The sequence below is a fragment of the Perognathus longimembris genome, chromosome 17 (assembly GCF_023159225.1).
Source record: "Perognathus longimembris pacificus isolate PPM17 chromosome 17, ASM2315922v1, whole genome shotgun sequence".
Taxonomy (NCBI): Eukaryota; Metazoa; Chordata; class Mammalia; order Rodentia; family Heteromyidae; genus Perognathus; species Perognathus longimembris.
This window is the reverse complement of record NC_063177.1, coordinates 36,050,308-36,071,133: the sequence shown is the minus strand read 5'-3', so window position 1 is coordinate 36,071,133 and position 20,826 is coordinate 36,050,308. Positions and strand designations below refer to the sequence as shown.

General features: G+C 57.8%; 1 protein-coding gene across 1 annotated transcript; it reads left to right on the top strand.

Moving 5' to 3' along the window:
• Window positions 1-2,575: 2,575 nt before the first annotated feature.
• On the top strand, window positions 2,576-19,451 carry Tbkbp1 (TBK1 binding protein 1). The gene is given in 11 exon segments (XM_048367243.1): window positions 2,576-2,646; window positions 4,540-4,793; window positions 5,025-5,147; window positions 5,422-5,526; window positions 6,711-6,891; window positions 7,439-7,614; window positions 7,722-7,783; window positions 15,660-15,778; window positions 15,954-16,249; window positions 16,251-16,682; window positions 17,960-19,451. Coding segments are annotated over 10 exon segments (1,848 nt in total). The 5' UTR covers window positions 2,576-2,646; window positions 4,540-4,568; the 3' UTR covers window positions 18,089-19,451.
• The last annotated feature ends 1,375 nt before the right edge of the window (window positions 19,452-20,826 follow it).

The following is a 20,826-nucleotide window of genomic DNA, read 5'->3' as shown; positions in this document are numbered from 1 at the left end:
GAACATGTTTTAAGATAACTAAGCCAATCTCTTTTTTTTTTTTTTTTTTGCCAGTCCTGGGGCTTGGACTCAGGGCCTGAGCACTGTCCCTGGCTTCTTTTTGCGCAAGGCTAGCACTCTGTCATTTGAACCACAATACCACTTCTGGCCGTTGTCTATATATGTGGTGCTGGGGAATTGAACCCAGGGCTTTATGCATAAGAAGCAAGCACTCTACCACTAGGCCATATCCCCAGCCCTCTCATTTCTTTCTTTTTGTGCCAGTCCTGGAGCTTGAACTCAGGGCCTAGGTGCTGTCCCCGAGCTTTTAAGCTCAAGACTAGTGTTTTACCATTCTGAGCCACATCACCACTTCTGGCTATTTGGCAGTAAATCTCAAGAGCTTTCTTGCCTGGGATGGCTTTGAACCTTGATCCTCAGATCTCAACCTGAGCAGTTAGGATTCCAAGCGTGAGTCACCAGTGCCCAATGTCAGTCATTGCTATTTGGAATTTTGCTGTCAGCCACTACAGCCCAGAACAGAATCACTTGGCTTCACCCCACCAAGTGACTCACTGAAGCCTGTACCTTGCACATACAGGCCTTAGCCAGTAATTGGCTGAGTAATTGACTGGCTTTCTGGTAGCACTGATACACTTTGTGGTTAACTGCATGTGCATCAAAGGTTGTGGAGACAACTCCAGCACACTTTCTAGCCTAGCTCCCAATGTTGCATGTCTGCTTCAGAAGACAATTTGTGAACTATTAAGAAAGGGGACCCTCTAGCTGGGTGCCAGTGGCACATGCCTGTAATCCTAGCTGCTATGGTTTGAGGATCATGGTTCAAAGCCAGCTTGGGCAGGAAAGATGTCGAGACTCTTACCTCCAACCAACTATTTTAAAAGCTCAAAGTGGAGCTGTGGCTCAAGTGGTAGAGTGCTAGCCTTGCACAAAAGCAGCTCAGGGACAGCACCCAGGTCCTGAGTTCAAGCCACAGGGACTTGCAAAAGAGAGAGGGGGGAGGGAGGAAGGAGGGAGGAGGGAGAGAGGAGAGAGAGACCACTCCTGCCTCCCTCATCCTTGGGATTAGTGAAGTGACAGATGTCTCAGACAACTGCCTGGCCTTCATTGCTGAAGATGGGTCATTCCGCATGGCTCAGAGAAAGCTATTGCCTTGAGAGCAAGTGGCTGACCTGCCTTCCTGTTCCGGATTATAAAGGGAGCAGGCCAGCAGCAGGAGGAGAAGCCAGTGAGAATCCCCTCCTTTGAAGAGAGTCCAGAGCGCCTGCTGGCCCTCAGAGGAGGGACAGCCAACCAAAGCCCAGCCTTCTTACAGTGGGAAAGATGGCAGCTGCCCTTGTTTGTCACAGAGCAAGAGCCTTTTACTTTCATCCTCCTCCTCCTCCCTGCCCTTTCACCAGAAGAGAAAGGCAGGCTCAGGTTCCCAGCTAAATGCTGACCCCCTCCCGCCTCCCCCCCCCCCCCCCAGCAGAAGGCCTCTTCCATCTATGCACTGCTTCCAGGTCCTTTGGGGATGCTCTCCTAGCCAGGGACCTTCCCCCCTCAACACACACTTTTTGCCCTGGTCACTCCCCACCTGCAGCTAGGCTGTCTCTGTCTCTACCCACGGGTTTTTAATCCACCGGAAAATAAAAATGACTCATTAACACCTCCCAGGCGTTTACAGGGCACCTTTAGTTCCGATCCCTATTCTTTCCCCCAGGAGAACGGCAAGACAGGAATCCTTTCCAGCCTAACTCAGAGGATAAGTAACTTGTCCAAGGTCACATAGTGGCCAAAGTGGGGGGGGGGGGGGCGGAGGAGGGAGAAGAAAAAGCACACACACAAAAACTTTGTTGTCTCCCGCCGGGCAGTTTGGCAGGTGTTCAGGTCATCCTCGAGGATCTGCTGTTGTTTTCGCCCTGTCCTTCCTCTCTCGGGCCTGCGGGGCGCTTCGGTGGTGGGGCCCCGGGGAGGCTGCCCGCCCCCCCACCCCTCCACCAGCCTTTGACCTTCGTCCCCGCTCACTTCCGAAGTTTAGCCGTAACTCTCCCCGCCCGCACCCCGCGTTGCGCCGGGCGAGGCCCCCTCCTCCGGGAGCACCGGCAGGAGGGAGGGCCAATCGCGTTCCTCTCCAACAAGACCAATAAATAAAATAAAATAAAATCCAAATAAACAGCTTCACTTCCTCCCCGCGGCTCCCCGCACGGCCCGCAGCCGCCCCCGGCACGCGCCGCGCCGGCCTGCGCGGGGAGGCGCCGGGGAGGGGGGCGCGGCGCGGGCCGGCGCCCGGCGGGGAGCGGGAGGGGGGCGCCGGGCGCGCTGCCAGCCCGGCCCGGGCCGCACCGCGGGGGCCGCCGCCCCTCGCCACGCGGGAGTGGTAGCGGCGAGGTCCCGGACGCCTTTCCCAGCTGGAGAAACCGGGAGCAGCCGGGGAGGAGGAGGAGGCGGAGGAGACGGCGGCGGCGGCGGCGGAGGAGGAGCGGGGCGGGCGGGAGGGCGGGAGGGGGTTGGGGGGAGGGGTGGGGGGTGGGGAGAGACCCGGCGGCGGCGACAGGGCGCGGAGCGGAGCGCGGTGCCAGGGGGGGTGGGGGCCCCGGTGCCCGTCTGGGGAGGGAGCCGGCGGAGGGGGTAAGCTGCGATCGCGAGCAGGAACCGGCGGCAGCCGTGAGTCCCCGGCCGGGGCGAGGGCGGGGGAGGGGAGCGGCGCCCCGCGCGGGGCCCCGGGGGGCGCGGGCCGCGCCGGGGGAGGGGGCGCGGGGCTGGCGGGCCGTGGGCACCGGGTGACGGGGAGGAGCAGGGTCCCGTGGCGGCCCCCCCCCCCACGCCTCTCTCCCCTCTCCCCCCCCCCTCCGGGCCCAGTCCGCCGCCGCTCTCTCCAGGCCGCGTCGCCTCCGGAGCCCCTCGCTCGGCCCCGGCAGGGCAGGCAGGCAGCCCGGGGCCCAGGGCTCCGGGCTCGGCCGGCCGTGGGGGTGGGGGCTGCGTGGCTTCAGTCCCACAGAGGGGAGGGGCGACGATTTCTGTCGGCCAAGCTGAAGGGGTTTAAAGGGCGGCTCTTAAAGGGGCCGCCGGAGGTACCCCCTCCCCAGCCACCTTCCCTTGGCGCCCCGCGGGGACGCCGGGCCCGGGGCCGAAAGCCCGGGAAGGTGGCCTGGGTCGGGCGGCCCGGGGCGCCGAGCCCTCCAGTCGGGGTGGGCCCGGGAGGCGGACAGGGGCCGGGGGGGGGGGGGTGTGGTGAGCGCGGGCGGGAGGAGCAGGGGGAGGGGCGGGCGTGGGCAGGAGGGGGTTAAAGGTGGGGCCCGTTCTACAAACGGGCACACACACTCCTTACTCAGACCCAGTCACACGCGCTTCCTTGGCACTTAGAGGAGGCTGGAGTGGGGTGATGTGGGGGGGGGGGAACGTGAGGGGGCCCGGAGCGCGAGTCCTGTGCACCCCCCAAGCTCCTGGAGCGCAGCTTCGGCGAGGTCGGGGACCCCCACACCTTGGAACGGGCGCCGAACCCCCGCGCCCTGAGCGCACACACGCTCCAGCGCGCGCACACACCTCGGACATTCCCATAGTGCCTCACGTGACACGGCCCGAACGTGCGCACCTTCCCCACGCTCACGCTCGCGTGCTCACGCGCGCGCTCGCGTACACACACACACACACACACACACACAACACCACACACACTCCGGCCGACCCCCAGCCCCCGCCCGGCAAAGGCGAAGGCGCGCTCATTGATGGTGACACACCTACACTCATTCACAGACACACTCCCCCCCACATGCCAGCCACAGACACATTCATAAACAGGGCCCTGAGAAGTACACACGCACCCCCTCGCTGCCTACTCTTTCTTTCGGGAGCCCTGAGTCATTCCTGCCCCCCTCCCAGGGCTCCCCATTTCCCTCCATGCGGGCACACTGGGACAGACTGGGGTCGTGCTGGGCCAGCCTCTTCCACTGAACCAGGCCCTCACCCAGTTGGCTCCCTCTGGCCCTCAGCCAAGGGCTTCCTGCAGGTCCCGGGTCAGGGGCTGGGAGCGCCTGGACGGCTGCCACTGCCCCGGCGCAGTGGGGGAGGCACTTCCTTTTCCTGAACTCTGGGATCCTGCAGGAGGAAATGGGGAAGTTGGGCGGGGGCCCGGTGAGGCCTGGCTGACTTGTTGGGGCTGGCCGATGGGAAGCACTGGCTTTCCTTAGGGTGGTGCCCCGGGGGCCCCCCCCGGGATGAGGACCTCAGCGACTGTCCAGGTACTTGGAGAAGGGAAGTGGGTGGATGGGGCTGTGCCCTGGCTCTGAAGGAAGCCCTCCCATCCACAGGTCTCTCTGGGCTCTGGAGGGAGCTCTTGCCCTGCTGGTCCCCCATCCAGCCTTCACCTGGTTCTGGTTTTATTCCCCACAGGGGGGCAGCGGCAGGAGGATGGTGCATAGTCTTCTGGGAAGGGGCTGTGGTGGAAACCCTTGATAGCTCCCCACACCAAGCTTTTCAGTTGGCTTAGGGCGTTCAGGCCTGAATGAGGGCTCTGGGGACAAGTGCCAACTGGCCCTTTCCATGTTCTTGCTCTTCCAGGAGGCCCAGTGGGGGCCACAGCACTTAGCATGGAGTCCATGTTTGAAGACGACATCAGCATCCTGACGCAGGAGGCCCTAGGGCCCAGCGAGGTGTGGCTCGATGGTCCTGGAGACCCCTCACTGGGAGGTGACATGTGCTCTGCCTCCCACTTTGCCCTCATCACCGCCTATGGAGACATCAAGGAACGGCTAGGAGGCCTGGAGAGGGAGAACGCCACACTCCGCCGCCGCCTCAAAGTCTATGAGATCAAGGTCAGAAGCTGGAGATGAGAGACTAGGTAGCAGGAACTAGGGGCCCAGAAGAGGGGGGGTCAGGGTTCACTTTGGGGAACTGGTGAGTCTCCCCTGAGTGATGTGATGTCTCTAGATTTGAGCTCTGGGTCCCCAGATCCCACTGGAAAGGGGAGAGAGGGGGATTGTGAGGCAGGTTGTGGGGTTCGGGCATGGTGGGCGCCAGACCTCTTGAAGATTGCCCTCCCACAGTACCCGTTGATCAGTGACTTTGGAGAAGAGCACGGCTTCTCTCTGTATGAAATAAAGGATGGCTCCTTGCTGGAAGTGGAGAAGGTTAGTCTGCAGCAGCGGCTCAACCAGTTCCAACATGAGGTGAGTGCTTGATCTTGGCCTTTCACACAGCCCAGCTCCCTGAGCTTCTTGCCCTCATCTGCTTCTGATACCCACCTCACCTCTCTCCTGCCTCCACCCCAGCCTCTGGCCTTATAGGTCTTTAGATCAAAAATGACCACGGTCTTCCCTAAACCAGTTACAGCTTTTCCTGCCCCTCTGTGTGGTGCTGAGAGTGGGGTTAGGGAGGGTGGCACCCTTCTGCCCCTACTCAAGGACTCACCTGACTCTGGCTCTCCCCTCTGGGCCCATCCAGTTGCAGAAGAATAAGGAGCAGGAAGAACAGCTTGGGGAGATGATCCAGGCATACGAGAAACTGTGTGTGGAGAAGAGCGACTTAGAGACGGAGCTTGGGGAGATGGTGAGGCCCAGAGAGAGTAGGGGGTGCTCAAGTGTGTTCCTGGTACTCTGTAACCCATGTGTGAGCCTTCTAACTTTGTCACATCCCTGCTTGTGATGTGCACCCTGCTTGTGTTCCTGTGTGTCTGTGAATGACCACTCAGTCTTTTGAGTGAGACGGTGTGATCATGCAGGGACCCCGTGGATCACCCCTGTGCCTGTAGTGCTGGGTCTGGAAGGCAGGTATGGTGTGGTCAGAGGCTACCGGGAATGGCTGTAGGGGATGAGATTCCGTATGTGTATGATCTGTCAGGATGCAGCCTGCCTTGTGTGAGCAGGTGGGTGGCAAGTGTCAGACCCAGAGTATATAGTCTCCGCCGCCGGTTCCCAGCTGTGACCTTGGTCAAATCAGTCTCCATCCCTTCATTGAAAAATGGGGCAGTAATAACAACGTCACTGAGCTGTGATGGGGATAGTAGGGCATTGGTGTGGAGATGCTTTGTTTCAATACACAAATGCTTATATGGCACTTAGAGTGTGCCAGGCGTTGTTCTTACGCCTTTAATATACTTACTCATTGTACCCTTCATATTAGAAGACTGCATGGACTGCAATCCCCGTTTTACACAGAGGTAGATGGAGCCCATAAGTGATTTAAGTTACATATGCAGGTGGAAGTTACATGCTCCTGAGAGGGTGGCAGTGTCTGGACTCGGAACACTGTGTGTGTTTGTGTGTGTGTGTGTATGTGTGCATGCTGGTACTATGGCTTAAACCCAGGGCCTTATGCTATTGCTTGGCTTTTTTTGCTCAAGGCTGGTGAGCCACACCTCCACTTCTGGCTTTTTGGTGGTTAATTAAAGATAAGACTCTCCTGGATGTTCCTGCCTGGGCTGGCCTTGAACCCCGATCCTCACATCTTAGCCTCCTAAGTAGCTAGGATTATAGGCGTGAGCCACCAGAGCCTAGCTCTGAGGGTTCTTATGAATGGCTTTGTGTGTTAAGGGCAGAAAAGAGATGTTTGATCTGACCTGCCTTGCAGGTGCGGAGCAAGGAGGCCTCACACCCCTGGGCACGTGAGCGTGGGATGCTCTGCTGGGCTCTCCTTCAGGGAGTGGCGTTCACAGTGGGGGAGTCCTGGGTGTGGGAAGCCCACAGAGCTCCTTGGCCCTGCATAGACCTCCGGCCCTCTGTCTCCGCCTGCAGCGGGCCCTAGTAGAAACCCACCTGCGGCAGATCTGTGGTTTGGAGCAACAGTTGCGGCAGCAGCAAGGCCTGCAGGACGCATCGTTTTCCAGCCTGAGCCCCCCACCCGCCCCCGCCCCACCCTGTGCTGACCTGGACCTGCACTACCTGGCGTTGAGAGGAGGCCCTGCCTTGAGTCATGGTAAGATTTCAGTGACCCTCCTCCCTCCACCTCCCTCCACCTCTCCTCGACTCACCCAGCACCGTTGCACTCTTCTGGCTTACCTAAAATCCCATCCCCATATCTTCAGTCTACCCAATAACCACTCCATCTTGCCTTTTCCAAGTGTGCACTACTGCTGTCCACTCCCCAGTTTCTCCCGCTGCCATCCCCTTTGAACGCAGCCACGCAGCCTTTCTCATCAGGGTCCGCTTGCCCCAGTGCAGTTTGTGGGTGTGCCAGCAGAGGGTGCCCCCACCCAGGGTCCCTGCCTGTCTTCGTGGTGATTAGGACTGGCCAGTGAGGATGCTCTAGACTTCTGAGTCTGACATGGGATAGCCTCTCAAGGCCTTCTTATTTTCCCCTGGCCTCCAGAAAGGTTATCAACAGCAGCCAGCTCATCCTCTGTGTCTGTTTCTGGCTTCTCTTGCTCCCTCGTGCTCTGTTTCCCACCTGTTTCATTTTGTGTGGATCTGGGAGTTGATGGAGGTGGTTGGACTCAGCCTGACATGGTCCTGTCTCCTGACAGCAGGCTGGCCTGGCCCCACACCAAGTGTGAGCGAGCTGGAGAGGAGGCGGCTGGAAGAGGCCCTGGAGGCGGCACAGGGGGAGGCCCGGGGGGCCCAGCTTCGGGAAGAGCAGCTCCAAGCCGAATGTGAGCGGCTCCAGGGGGAGCTGAAACAGCTGCAGGAGACTCGGGCCCAGGTAAAGATGGAGAACAACCCTGAGAGGTCCCGGGACGGATGGAATGGCAGGGCTGGGGTTCAGGCAAGAACAAGGGTGGGTTCTGATCTGTTCATCTTCCTTCTTAGGACCTGGCCTCCAATCAATCGGAAAGAGACATGGCGTGGGTGAAGAGAGTGGGGGATGACCAGTAAGTCACATCTCGGTGTCCCAGGTCCCCATGAGTTTGCTTTTCCATCCCTCTGTGGTATCTGGGGGTGCTTGTTGCTCTGCCTCCATTACAAGGAGGGGGTGAAACCTGTTTTTTCTTGAAGTTCGAGCTGGGAGAGATGTACTCATTGGCTTTATTGCTATGTCATTGTTCTCTGGTAGTTTTGGGGCCGCTCTGGGGCCCCCTTTTCCATACTTGGTAGGTTAGGTTTACCCTTCCTCCCTAGTGAGGAAGAGGGAGCTGGTCCTAAGCAGGATGAGCCTTGTGTTTTCTGCTTGCCTCAGAAGGGAGGCATCTGGGCCTGGGAATGTGGCTTAGTGGTAGAGTGCTTGCCTAGCATGCACGAAGCCCTGGGTTCGATTCCTCAGCATCACCTAAACAGAAAAAGCTGGAAGTGGCTCAAGAGGTAGAGTGCTAGCCTTCAGCAAAAAAAAAAAAAAAAAAAAAAAAGCCAGGGACAGTGCTCAGGCTTGAGGCCAAGCCCCAGGACTGGCAAAAAAGAAGAAGAAGGGAGGCACCTGAGGCTTAGAGAGGTTTCAAGGTGGTATAGAAGCCACCACCGTGGAGTCTTATGGGGGACGGACGTGGGGCTCGGGATGTAGGAAGAGAGTATGTTGGTGGGAAGCCGGACAGTGGAGCCTCTGGGGGAGTGCCAGGCAGCGCAGGGATTGGGCAGCCTGTGTTACCTTTCACAACGACACCCAGATTCATCTCCTGCTTTCTGAGAAATAGAGCTCAAACGTTGTTCTGACCTATGTCCTCCCCCGACTCCCCGCCCGGCCGCCATGGGACATGTGGCACAGACTCCCCATGTTCACTGGAGAGAGCGAAGCCTGAGGCCCAGAGGGGGACAAGAACCAATCCTCCCTCCCAAAAGACTTCCTCCTCTTCTTCCTCCCAGCTTTTGGCCATCTTCCCTCCACACCCTGGGGTGAAGGCCTGGGTGGAGCTGTGATAGCAAGGAGGTGAGAACCCAGTTTAAGAGACTATGGGGCGGGACCCCCTCAGCTCCGCTGGAGGGGGTGGGGGGGGTGAGACCTTGCGGAGAAGTTCCAGCCTAGCTTGCCGCTAGGGCTTTGGGCCCATCTTAGCCCATGTGTTCAGACTCAGAACACACACATACTCATATTCTAGAAGTGTAGCTTGCACCGGAAATCATACCACAGGCCTCCTGTGGATCAGCTAGTCCAGTCCCCTCCTATCAGAAGAGGGCCCTGAAGGTCCCCCTAATCGGCTCAACGCCAAGGGAAGACTTTTTAGCAGTGCTGGAGTGTAACCTTGAGAGTCCTCCTGGGCTCCAATGGGGTGCTAACCACAGTCCTTGCTGAGAGATGTGAGAGGAAGGTGAGGTAGATGATCGAAGGAGCAGAAAGGGGTGGTAGACCCCTAGAGGCCAGGGCTTCATGTGCTGAGAACAAGCCTGCCCCGTGAGTGCCCCCCTGGAGGTCCTGTGTCATCTGCATTGCTCATTCTGGCCAGAAAAAAATAAAAACCACCTCTTCTCCCATCCCCAAGGCACCTGCCCCATAAGCCCTTTGGCCAGAGGGAGCCCCCTACCTGAGGAGGGCCCTGCCCAATCCTCCCAGCCGCACTTCCAGCTCTTGCTCTCCCCTGGGTCCACAGTGGGTTAGGCCCTGCCTGCCTGCCACATGCTCCTTTCACTCCATGGGCTCCATACAGCCTCAGCTTGGTAGGAGTTTGTGACAGAGGAAGTTTTCACTCCTCTGGTAGTTTTCTTTTCTTAGAAAACTCAGCTTCTACTGGCTACTGGTGGCTCGCGCCTGTAATCCTAGCTACTTAGGAGGCTGAGATCTGAGCTGGGTGGTTTGAAGCCAGCCCAGGCAGGAAACTCCATAAGACTCAGAAAAAGCCGGAAGTAACGCTATGGCTCAAGTGGTAGAGTGCGAGCCTTAGGCAAAAGGAGCTCAGGGACAGTGCTCAGGCCCTGAGTTCAAGCCCCAGGACCAGCAAAAGAAAAAGAAGACTCAGCCCCTTTAGGCAAGAGGCGCTTCCCAAGGGCTCCCTCCCCCATGAGGAAGCCAGGCGTCTTTCTCCTGCTGTGTCTGCTGACCTCATCGGCTAGTGGGAATTTTACATAAGCATTTTTCCAGGTGTGGAAAGCTGGGGCTGGGTTTAGGGGGAAGGGGGCGATGAAAGGACCCAGTTCTGTTGTATCCTGAAAAGTTGTCTCATGTCTCAGCTTGGACCCTTGGGGCAGCCAGGTTGCGTGCAAGAATCCTCACCATTAAAACACCTCCATTAAATGTGTTCTGTCTCTCCAACCCCCCTTCCTGGTCCTGGCCACACCAAGGAGCCGAGCAGGCCTGGAAGCCGCCCCAACCCCAGGTTTCCTACTCCATGGCTTCCCAGCCCCCTGACCAGACCAGGCTGTCACCATCCAGGTCTAACCCCGAGGCAAGAGTTCCCTTTACCACTAAGTCCTGGGTGGCCAGAACCCAGGGAGAAAGATTACCCCAGAGGGAGTGCCTCTGAGGTCACTGGCATAGGCAGTGTCAAAGGAGGAGGTGCAGGACCCACGAGCCTCTCCCCGCAGGGCTTATAGGTTCCTGAGTGGGAGTTTTGGAGATTGCAGCCAGTGCTGGGGGGGGGGGGGGGCTGAGGGACACTGCTCCAGGGTAGTATGGATTCCAAGCAGGCACCAAGGGGGGAGATAAGGGTCCAGGGAGGGAGGGGGCTTCTTAATGAGGGAGCCCAGTAAGGAAAAGGGGCTCAGTATGGTTGAGGAGGGGAAAACCATCAACTATAGGCCTGTCTTTTCTTCCCAACCTGTGGGGGGCTCGGTGTTGCAGCCTGGGCCCTTTTCCGCCCACCCCTCCCACCCCTCTCTCCGCCCACAAGCCTCTGCGTGGGCTGTGGTTAGTGGTGGGGAAGTGTGAACTCAGAGAGAGAGGATGGAAACTCTGCACGGAGGTCAAGGGCAGTGTGGGGTGGGTCGGGACGGAAGTCGGAGACCCCCATGTACCCTGAGCTTAGCCTCATGCCCCCAAACCAGCAGGCTCCGGGCCTCCCCCTTCACGCTTCTCACCCTCCCTACTTCCTTTCTTTCAAGTCTCCCTCAGCCTGGGCACCCAGTGCTTGCAGAGTCGGCCCCTGAGCACTCAGCCTCCGGGCAACCCCAGGCTGGGAGAGACACTCCAGCTGGGGTGGGCACCAGTGGGCTCTGAGCCCGTGGACACCCCCTGCTCCTGCCAGCAGGACCTGCAGCAGCTCTGGCTTGCTGCTTCCCTGATGGGAAGCTCATCATCCTTTCCTCCTTGATAAACCCAGGGGCTTAAACTGGTGTCTCAAAAAAAAAGGCTCAAAATGAGCTACAAGTTTCCCAGGCACTCCTGGCTTCTTTATCTGTGCTGCACGCTAGGCGAGGTGAGATACCTACAAGGTCGGTTTTCCTTCTAACATGTGGTGCTGAGAAGCCCAGTAAAGGTGTGTGTCTTCCTGCTCAGGTTCTTCTATAGGTAGGGGGCTCTCAGGAGAGGGGCGACGGCACGATATGTTGACCAAATCGGGGTGCCTTTTGAAAGTGAAAGGGGCACCATTAATAAGTATAATAAGCCTTGTGCGAATCAGGATGGTTTTGGGCAAATTGGGACCCTGTTTCTAACCCCCACCCCCACCTCCATGAGCTGCTTGATTCTCTTCTGTATCTGCCACTGTTAGTAGTCACAGTGGACAGCTACTGGAAGCCTGGCCAGAGCTGCCATGAAGAGCTAGGCTCTGGGGACCGCACCGCACGTTACAGCTGGTTGGTGGAGGAGAGTGAAGGGCTCACGGCACTGGAAAGGAAGTGGTGGAGCACTGGCTGGCTGCAAAGCGACTTCCTCCTCCCCCAGCCCACAACCTCAAGTCCGCTCCACGGCCTGGTGCCTGAGGTCCCCTCCCTGAGGGTCGGGCAGGCGGGAAGATTGGTGCTGGGTGTGCCTGTGGGTGGTGGAAAGTTTAGCCCCTAAATTCCCCCACAGGATGAGATATCCGGGGAAGCAGGGGCCTAACTCCGGATGAGGATGGAAAGGTTGGGAATCCTGGATTTGTGTTTCCCTCCCAATTCTCCATCAGTTCTGCTCACAGGACAGCTATAGTCTTCACCCTCGTTTCGACCCTAATTTCATCTCTGACTCTAATCTTATCCCTAATTCTGATTCCACCTCTGTCCACAAGAACTTCCAACCTCAAGCTTCCTCTGACTCGGACCCCTCCTTTCATCCAGACTTAAGCCACTGTCCTGGTCTAAGCCTGTCATCGGAAACTAGCGTGAATTCTGGTTCTGCCGCATTCTTTGCACTCTGCAGTACAGAGCATATGGCATCCTGTGGTGCTAAGGGGCAGGTTTGAGGCACCAAGAAGCCTGGGGAAGGATGTTCAGGTCTTTAACCCTTGCTGTAGTTGCTTGACCAGTGATAGCAAAGATGATAGCTTCCAGACAAGTTTTTGAAGTCCCTGGATTATTCATGAAAAGAATGAATGAAAGACAAATCTGTGACGGAGGGGAATGACTTACATCTGAGAGTGCCCTTCTTCCTGCCAACTCTGCCTTTTGCACTCTGGCTCCTCTGCTTGTGCCAGCCTAGCAGGCTGAGGTGCCAAGAGCAAGTGTTTGAATCCCTGTTTTGTGTAGTCACTGCTCTGTGACCTTAAGCCAGCTCCTAATCCATCTTCCGTGTCCATGTGTATCCAGAACCGTCTTCCCTCCCTGGCAAGGGTGGAAGTTCTCATTGCCCCCCAGGCTATTTGCAAAGTCTCCTGCCTCCTTGTGCTTCTCTCCTATCATCACTGCTCCTACTTTCCTGCCTTTCCCCATTGTGTGAGTGGTGTACACACCGTGGTCAGCAGCATAGACTTTGGAGTCCTTATTCCAGTAGCTCAACTACTTCTGGGCTTAGGACTTGGGTCAAGTGGTTTAATCTCTGTGCACCTCAAAGTTTCTACTCTGTAAAACAGAGGCACTGACAGTGGCACTGCTGTAAAGGGTTAGGAAGACAGTGCAGCTTGGCACACCGTTTGTCGTCTGGGATCAGCATTCATTCAAAAGATCCATAGTTCTTTTCTTTGTTTTGTTTTTTGGCCAGTCCTGGGGCTTGAAATCAGGACCTCAGTACTGTCCCTGGCTTCTTTTTGCTCGAGGCTAGCACCCTACCACTTGAGCCACAGCACCACTTCTGGCCTTTTTTCTATACATGTGGTGCTGGGGAATTGAACCCAGGGCTTCATGTATACGAGGTGAGCACTTTACCACTAGGCCATATTCCCAGTTCCCCATGGTTCTTTTCTGGGTCCCTCTTAGGCTTAGACACCCAGGTGATGGTGGGCTCGGTCTTTTTCCTGTAGTCTAAGCAATCGAGGAGCACCCTGGTGTAACCATCTGCTGCCCTTCACCTGAACCATCCTTCTCAGAGTCATGATGGTGGAAAAAGCACTCAGGTGTGGTCAGGAAGCTCGCAAATGGTGTATTTCAGTGCACGTGTGTGGTTCTTGGTTGTGTTATGAAGTTGAGATTTTTTTTTTTCCACTGAATTGGCAGTGTTTTCAGTGAGTCATTCAGATGGTTAACACACTCCCAAGCTAGGTCTATGCATCTTCAGGAAGGAAGAAATGCCTACTGAAAGGACAGGTCCCGTGGGGCTGGGGGACATCTGGAGGTCAGATCTTCACTTGCCAAGGTTCTTGGTGAGGATGGCCCCGGGGCCTTTGGAGGGCAGTATCTGATTGGCCCAAACACTTGGTGTTAGCTGGGATAGAGCCTGAGCATTTGGGGCTAGGGGCTTCCTCCTTCCATTTTCTGTGGTCCGTGCGTGCGTGCGTGCGTGCGTGTGTGCGTGCGTGCGTGCGTGTGTGTTCTGTGAGGAGAGACTCAGGATCCAGGCTGTGGAAACTAGGGTGGCTCCTGACAAGGGAGGAAAAGAAGCAGGGGAGAGAGAGAGAGGCCTGGAACTGAGTGTGGCAGGTGAGATCTCCCAGGCAGAGTGTGAAAGCGACGACCTGTATCTGTCACCTGAGATGCAGCAGGGAAGGTGGATGGGAAAAGCAACTATGACTGAGTGGATGGAGGGTGACACTTCATCAGTGTCCTGCCCCAAACACCCCAGTGACCCCCCATGCTGAGTGGATAGCACAGCCCTACTCTTCACAGTGCCCTTGGTCTAAAGAGGGGTGAAATCTTTCCTTCCTTCCTTCCTTCCTTCCACTCATTCATTCATTCATTCAGCTAGCTAGTGATACTGGGGCTTTGGACTCAGAGCCCTAAGTGCTTGCTAGGCAGGAGCTCTCATGTTGAGCCTCCTCCATCTTTTTTCTTTTTCCACTAGTAATGTCTGGATGGAGATCTGCCTATTAGGTTATCCATTGTAGCTGGGATGTCAGGTAGGCAACCCCACACCCAGCTTCTCTCCATCTCGTTAGATTTGTGGACTTTTCTGTTCTTACTGGCCTGGAACCATGGTCCTCCCAATCTCAGGCTCTCATATAGTTTAGGATGACAAATACCTACCATCATATCCAGTTAGAGGTTGTGAAGGTTGTGCCTCAAGCTGGCCGTGTGTGTGTGTGTGTGTGTTTGCACACGCACATGACTATCCGTGTGTATGTTAGCCCTAGGTTTTGAATTCAGATCCTGGGCACTGTCCCAACGCTTTTTAGCTCAAGGCTGGTGCTCTACCACTTGTGCCACAGCTCCACTTCTGGCTTTTTTAATTGGAGTTAATTGGAGATAAGAGTCTCGTGGGCTTTCCTGCCCGGGCTGGCTTCTAATTGCAATCCTCAGATCTCAGTCTGCTGAGTAGCCAGAATTACAGGCGTGAACCACCCACGGCCCAGCCTGGGCTGGCTTTGAACCAAGATCCTTCTGTTGTCAACATTCCAAGTAGCTATGATTGTATGGCTAAGCCACTGGCTTTGGAGTTTTCAGTTTGATGTAGGGTACACCTAGAGCTCCCAGTCTGATAGGAAGATGCCATTTCTTCCATGGGCCCAGGAGATGAGGGTGATGTAGCCCAGGACACATTAGCAAATGAGGGAACTGAAATGTAGTGGTATCAGTGCTGCATGACCTGGGTGAGGGCTCCTAAGACTGTTCCCTCTGAAGAAGTGTGCCTTTCCCCAGAAGGGTTTGTCCCCCAGACTCCCCGCTCAAGTATACTTTGGTCCAGTTGGGTTAAGAGTTGTCTGGTTATGGGATGGACTGTTTCTCCCCTTATCCCTCAGCCTAGCCCTTTTCAAAGAGGAGGATGTTTTTGTGCTCTGAGAAAATGCAGTGACAAAAACTACTATAAAGTCAGCAGGTTTTTTTTGTTTTTTTGTTTTCTGGTCTGGGGGCTCAAACTCAGGGCCTGAGTGCTGTCCCTGAGCTTCTTCTGTTCAAGACTAGTGCTCAGCCACTTGAGCCACAGCGCCACTTCAGCTTTTATTGGAGTGGTTTATTGGAGATGAGAGTCTCATGGACTCGTGACCCTCAGATCTCAGCCTCCTGAGTAGCTAGGATTACCGGTGTGAGCCACCAGCGCCTGGCTCTAGCACAGATTTGGAAAACATTCTCACCACCTTTATGAGCTGTGTTCAGGCCACAGATGGGCATGAGGGGGTCCCTTGGAATCTCTCTGGCACCATGCCATCCTTACTCCTGGGACAGAAGCCTCTGCCCCTGCCCCAGAAATGTTTTCTGGAAGCAGAGGGAGGCCCCCTGAAGGAGGTGGCCCTTGAGGTGGGCCCTAGGGGCAGAAGATTTCCTGCAGTTCAGGGGTGGGAGGACCCTGGAGGAGTTGGACCAGGTACAGCTGCAGGGCAGAGCTGGCTCTTTCTGGCAGCGGAGACTTGGAGCCCATCACTCCTTGCCCTCTGCCCTCAGGGTGAATTTGGCCCTGGCCTACACCGAGCTGACGGAGGAGCTGGGCCGGCTCAGGGAGTTGAGCTCCCTGCAAGGGAGGATCTTGAGGACCTTGTTGCAGGAGCAGGCCCGGAGCGGAGGTGAGAACCAGAGGACCGCCGGATGGCGCGCAGCGGGCTGAGGAGGGAGGAAGGTGGCCATGGCAACCGTTCCTTTGTCCCGGGTGCCACCTGCCCGCGTGGAGGAGAGCAGGTGGGCACGGGCCCAAGCCTCAGCAGCCCCTTGTGCCCCCTCCCCGCCCACTTTCTCCCGCAGGTCAGAGGCACTCGCCGCTGTCGCAGCGCCACTCCCCGTCCCCCCAGTGCCCCTCGCCCTCGCCGCCCTCCCGAGGGGCACCCCCGTGCGCCCCGTGCCAGTCGCCCGCCCCGCAGCGCCGCTCCCCGGTGCCCCCGTGCCCCTCGCCCCAGCAGCGCCGCTCGCCGGCCTCGCCCTCCTGCCCCTCGCCCGTCCCGCAGCGCCGCTCGCCGGTGCCGCCGCCCTGCCAGTCCCCCAGCCCGCAGCGCCGCTCGCCGGTGCCCCCCAGCTGCCCGGCCCCGCAGCCCCGGCCGCCGCCGCCCCCCGCCGCCGCCGGGGGAGAGGCCGCTGGCCGAGCGCGCCTACGCCAAGCCGCCCAGCCACCACGTGAAGGCCGGCTTCCAGGGCCGCCGCAGCTACTCGGAGCTGGCGGAGGGCGCGGCCTACGCGGGCGCCTCCCCGGCCTGGCTGCAGGCCGAGGCGGCCACGCTCCCCAAGCCCCGCGCCTACGGCGAGCTCTACGGGCCCGGCCGGCCGCTCAGCCCGCGGCGCGCCTTCGAGGGCATCCGGCTGCGCTTCGAGAAGCAGCCGTCGGAGGAGGAGGAGTGGGCCGTGCCCGCCAGCCCGCCCAGCCCCGAGGCGGGCACCATCCGCTGCGCCTCCTTCTGCGCCGGCTTCCCCATCCCCGAGTCGCCGGCAGCCACCGCCTATGCCCACGCCGAGCACGCGCAGTCCTGGCCGTCCATCAACGTGAGTGGGCGCCCCGGGCCGGTGGAGCTCCACCCCGGGCCTGGGGGACCTCGCCCCTGCAGGGTGCCCCAGCCAGCCCTTCACACCCTGCAGACAGGGAGGTGGGGGGGGGGTTCCTGGGACCCCCAGCCTCGGTGTACAGGTCGCCTCCCTGTGTGGGTGTTTCTGGTTGGTTGGGAGTTGGGGGTCTTCTGTCTAAGGCTGTGTGGCTAAGGGGGCTGAGATCTGATGATCACTGTTCAAAGCCAGCCCGGGCAAGAAACGTCTGTGAGGGCTGGGGATATGGCCTAGTGGCAAGAGTGCTTGTCTCATATACGTGAGGCCCTGGGTTCAATTCCCCAGCACCACATATATAGAAAATGGCCAGAAGTGGCACTGTGGCTTAAGTGGCAGAGGGCTAGCCTTGAGCAAAAGGAAGCCAGGGACAGTGCTCAGGCCCTGAGTCCAAGCCCCAGGACTGGCCAAAAAAAAAAAAAAAAAAAGTCTGTGAGACTCATCTCCAGTTAACTAACCACCAGTAAACCGGAAGTGGAGCTATGTGTGGCTCAAAGTGGCAGCGCATTAGCCTTGAGCAAAAGGAACTAAAAAAGTGTGGTCCTCAGCCGGGATTCTGATTCCCACCCCTGTACAAGTTACACTTTCCGATCCTCAACGTCCCACGGGTGAAATGGGGGGCAAAGACCTGTTAACAAGTGAATATCCAGGGAGGGGGTCTTGATTAGGAAGAGACGCTGGGCCTAAAGCAGTCTGCAGGGTCTTTAGTGGGGTAGACATGCTCAAGGCCATGGGGCGCATGGGCCCACAAGGCACCAGCCAGCCCCTGTTTTCTGTCTGTGCTGGAAGACATCCGATCTCAGGGTTCCATCACTGCACTGAAATAATGAGTTTCCTGGATGTCATGACTGGCTAGCCCTTGTCATCTGAAAGGACCAAAATATATTCTACAGCCAGACAAAATTATTTTGGGGCTGAACGTAGTTTGGGGTTGTTCAGTGCTTTGAGTTCTCCGAGAGTGAGGTCTTAGTCACTCGGGGAGGCGTCTGGGCTTTGGCTCCTCTCATTACTGGAGGTGCCTGGGGCAGCTGAGCCGTGCCTCTCACACATTTCCTGGGGACCTGTGCCCTGGGCAGCCGAAGGGCTAAGCTGGTGGCTGGAGGATGGTGCCAGAGAAAGGGTTCCTAGACCCCCGTCTGCATGCTGTAGCTCTCCCTGCCTTGGGTCCTGGGAATGGGAAAGTGGGATGTGAGAACCGCAAGTGACTTCTCCTCTCCCCACAGCTGCTGATGGAGACCGTGGGCTCCGACATCCGAAGTTGCCCCCTCTGCCAGCTGGGTTTCCCTGTCGGGTACCCAGACGATGCCCTCATCAAACACATTGACTCCCACCTGGAGAACAGCAAGATCTAGGGCACCTCCCCCTATCTGGCTGTTTCTCCGTCCGTCCCCTCTCATCACCCCCAAAACTCACTGAATGCTGCATGAATCTCGTGGGGGGCCCCTGCCCCTTGCGGTCCCCAGATACCTCCACTAGCTACTGAGTCTAATGTGAGTGCCATCTTCCCTGGTCTAGGCACCACTCAGCTCTGGCTCTTCCCAGGAGGTCCGACAAGACACCCCCCCCACACCCCCATCCTCCCAGTTTCCCCTGGAGTGATGGGGAACAGTGCTGGGATGGGGAGGGGCAGAGCCCCAGGCCTCTCCCTCTGTCCTTCAACAAGATCAGATCCTGGGAGGTATCTCCTGCTTGGGCCTGGGGGGAGGGGAAGGTTTCAGATGACTCCTGGAGCACCTGAGCCCCTCCCCCAGAGGCCCATCTAACCTAGGCAGCCAGCGCTCTTCCAGGGAGCACCTCCCAGGGGGGGTTCCACAGCCTGCCCTGCACAGAGATGCAGATCCTCCATCCCGCCCGTGGCTGGCCTTGGAGGAAGGAGGCATTCTAGTTCTTGCCAGTCCCTGGAGGCCAGCCCTGTTCTTCCCCTCTGCCCCCGCCCCTGAGGAACAGGGAGAGAGGAAGAGGAGAGGGAGGACCATCCCAAAGAGGCTGTCCTGGGGCTTGAGGTCCTGTACCTTTGCCCTCAGACTGCAGGGCTGTCTGCCAGCCTCCCAGGCCCCCCTCCTGGCACCCCTGGCACTGAGGCACAGATCATCAAGCAGATGCCCTCCACACACACACACACACACACACACACACACACACTAGAGCCCCTGTATGACTCAGCCTCTCAATTTCCGGGTGGGTGTCACCAGCCCCTGCCTCCTAGGCCAGAACTTGAGAAATGGGCCCAGGGTGCTGTGGAGATCAACTTCAAAAGAGCTAACCCCTTTTCCTCATCCCCACATTCTCCCTGTGAAATCTACCTCAGAGTCGTCCCCTCAGAAGGACAGGCGAGCAGAGGCCGTGGGGGCCCCAGGCTGAGGTGGGGAGCCTCCAGTACAGGAGCCCGCTGCCCACAATGAATCCACCCTCCACTACAAGCCTCCTCCAGGCCTCGGGCCCCAGGCCGGCGGCAGTAGACACTGCTGCCAGCGCGCATGTGCCGTTCTGATCCAAATCTTCCAGGCCCCTTCCCCGTGCCCCTCTCACCCTCAGGGCAGGGGCGTGTGTATAAAGGGGTGAGTTGGGCAGGGAAGGGACCAAGGACTCCAGAGACACATGTCATTGTACCCTGAGTGTTCCCCAGAGAGGGGACATGGGGAAGGGGAGCCTGGAGAGGGGAGAGGGGACCCTACGCTCTCTGACAGTTGAAAGTCCAAATAAAAACTTACCTGTTCCATCTGCACTTGGCCTGGGCCTCTTTGTCTGGGGTGAGGAGGTCTTGGAGACTGTCTCAGGGAACCAAGAGAGGGCAGGCACTAGCAAGCAGGGGATGGACGGGACGCCCGCCGGTTCTGTGGATTCAGATACGCTGGCGGTCACGGGTCCACTTGTGACAAGAGTTGACTTAGAAGAGGGGTCAAGCAGCCACTCATCCCCAAGTAGGTACAGGGGCCTTTGCATTGTCCCTCCCACCAGGTGTGCCTAGTCCATGTTCTAAAGGGAGTCTGTGGAGGGCTTGTTTATCAGCAGCCCCATCTTTTCATCAGACAACTTTTTTTTCTTTTTTGGTACTGGGGATTGAACCCAGGACGTTGCACTTGCTAGGCAAGCGCTTTGCCACTGAGCTACATCCCAGCCCTTCATCAGACAACTCTTACATGCTGGGAACCAGGCTGGGGCTTCGGGGGAAGAACACCCCGGGTCCTCCTATCTGAGCCATCGGCAAGCTGAGCTGCTACCTCAAACATCCCACTTCTGGGAGGTCAGAGCTAGGTCATGAACTCGTGACTTTTGCCCCAGCTGGGGCTGTGCCCTCTGTTGACAAGAGTCTGAGCTACTTAATTCATTGACTCATGTGCCTTCCATTCTCTTGTGCCCCTCTTAGACCAGGTGGTCACTTGCTTTCAAAGGAGCCGGGTACCAGTAGTAGCTCAGGCCTGTAATTCTAGCTTCTCAGGAGGCTGAGATCTGAGGATCCAGGTCCAAAGCCAGCCAGAGCAGGACAGTCTGTGAGACTCAATCACTTACTGGTGGCTTGAGGTAGACCCAGGGCAAATGCCCCTCCCCGTTCTGTGCCAAGGTCCACTGTCAGCTCCTCTTGCATTAAACAGCTACTGTCTGTAGCCAAGACCTGTCTGAGTGCCACCAAAGGCAGGTGACATGGAGAGGTAGCCTGTGTGGGGCATGGCTTATAACCTTGGGGAAAAGAAGGTTCTAGGCCTCTGATGCATGGCTTAGTGCCCCCAGTGGCTCCCCATTCTCAGTTCTCATGGAGGAGGAGGACTCATGTCTCTAGAACCAGGTCCTTCTGGACCTCCAGAAGCACTTGCTAGGGCGGCCTGAATAACTAAGGGGTGGTTTAGGGCCACGCAAGGCAAAGCAAAGCCCTATACCCCTATTCCTTGAGAAAAAGGGTGCAGGAAGAGTTGGAGGTGGGCTAGCACACAGGTAAGCTGAGCGTGGTCCTTGAGCATGCCTGACAAAGCAAGAGAGCCCAGGTAAACCGATGCTTGGACCTCTGTTTCGCTGTCACCAGGGTGAGGGGAGCTTGGGGACATAGGTGCAGAATCTGGCAGCTTGTCTCCCTGATTTCCACAGACCCAGGAAG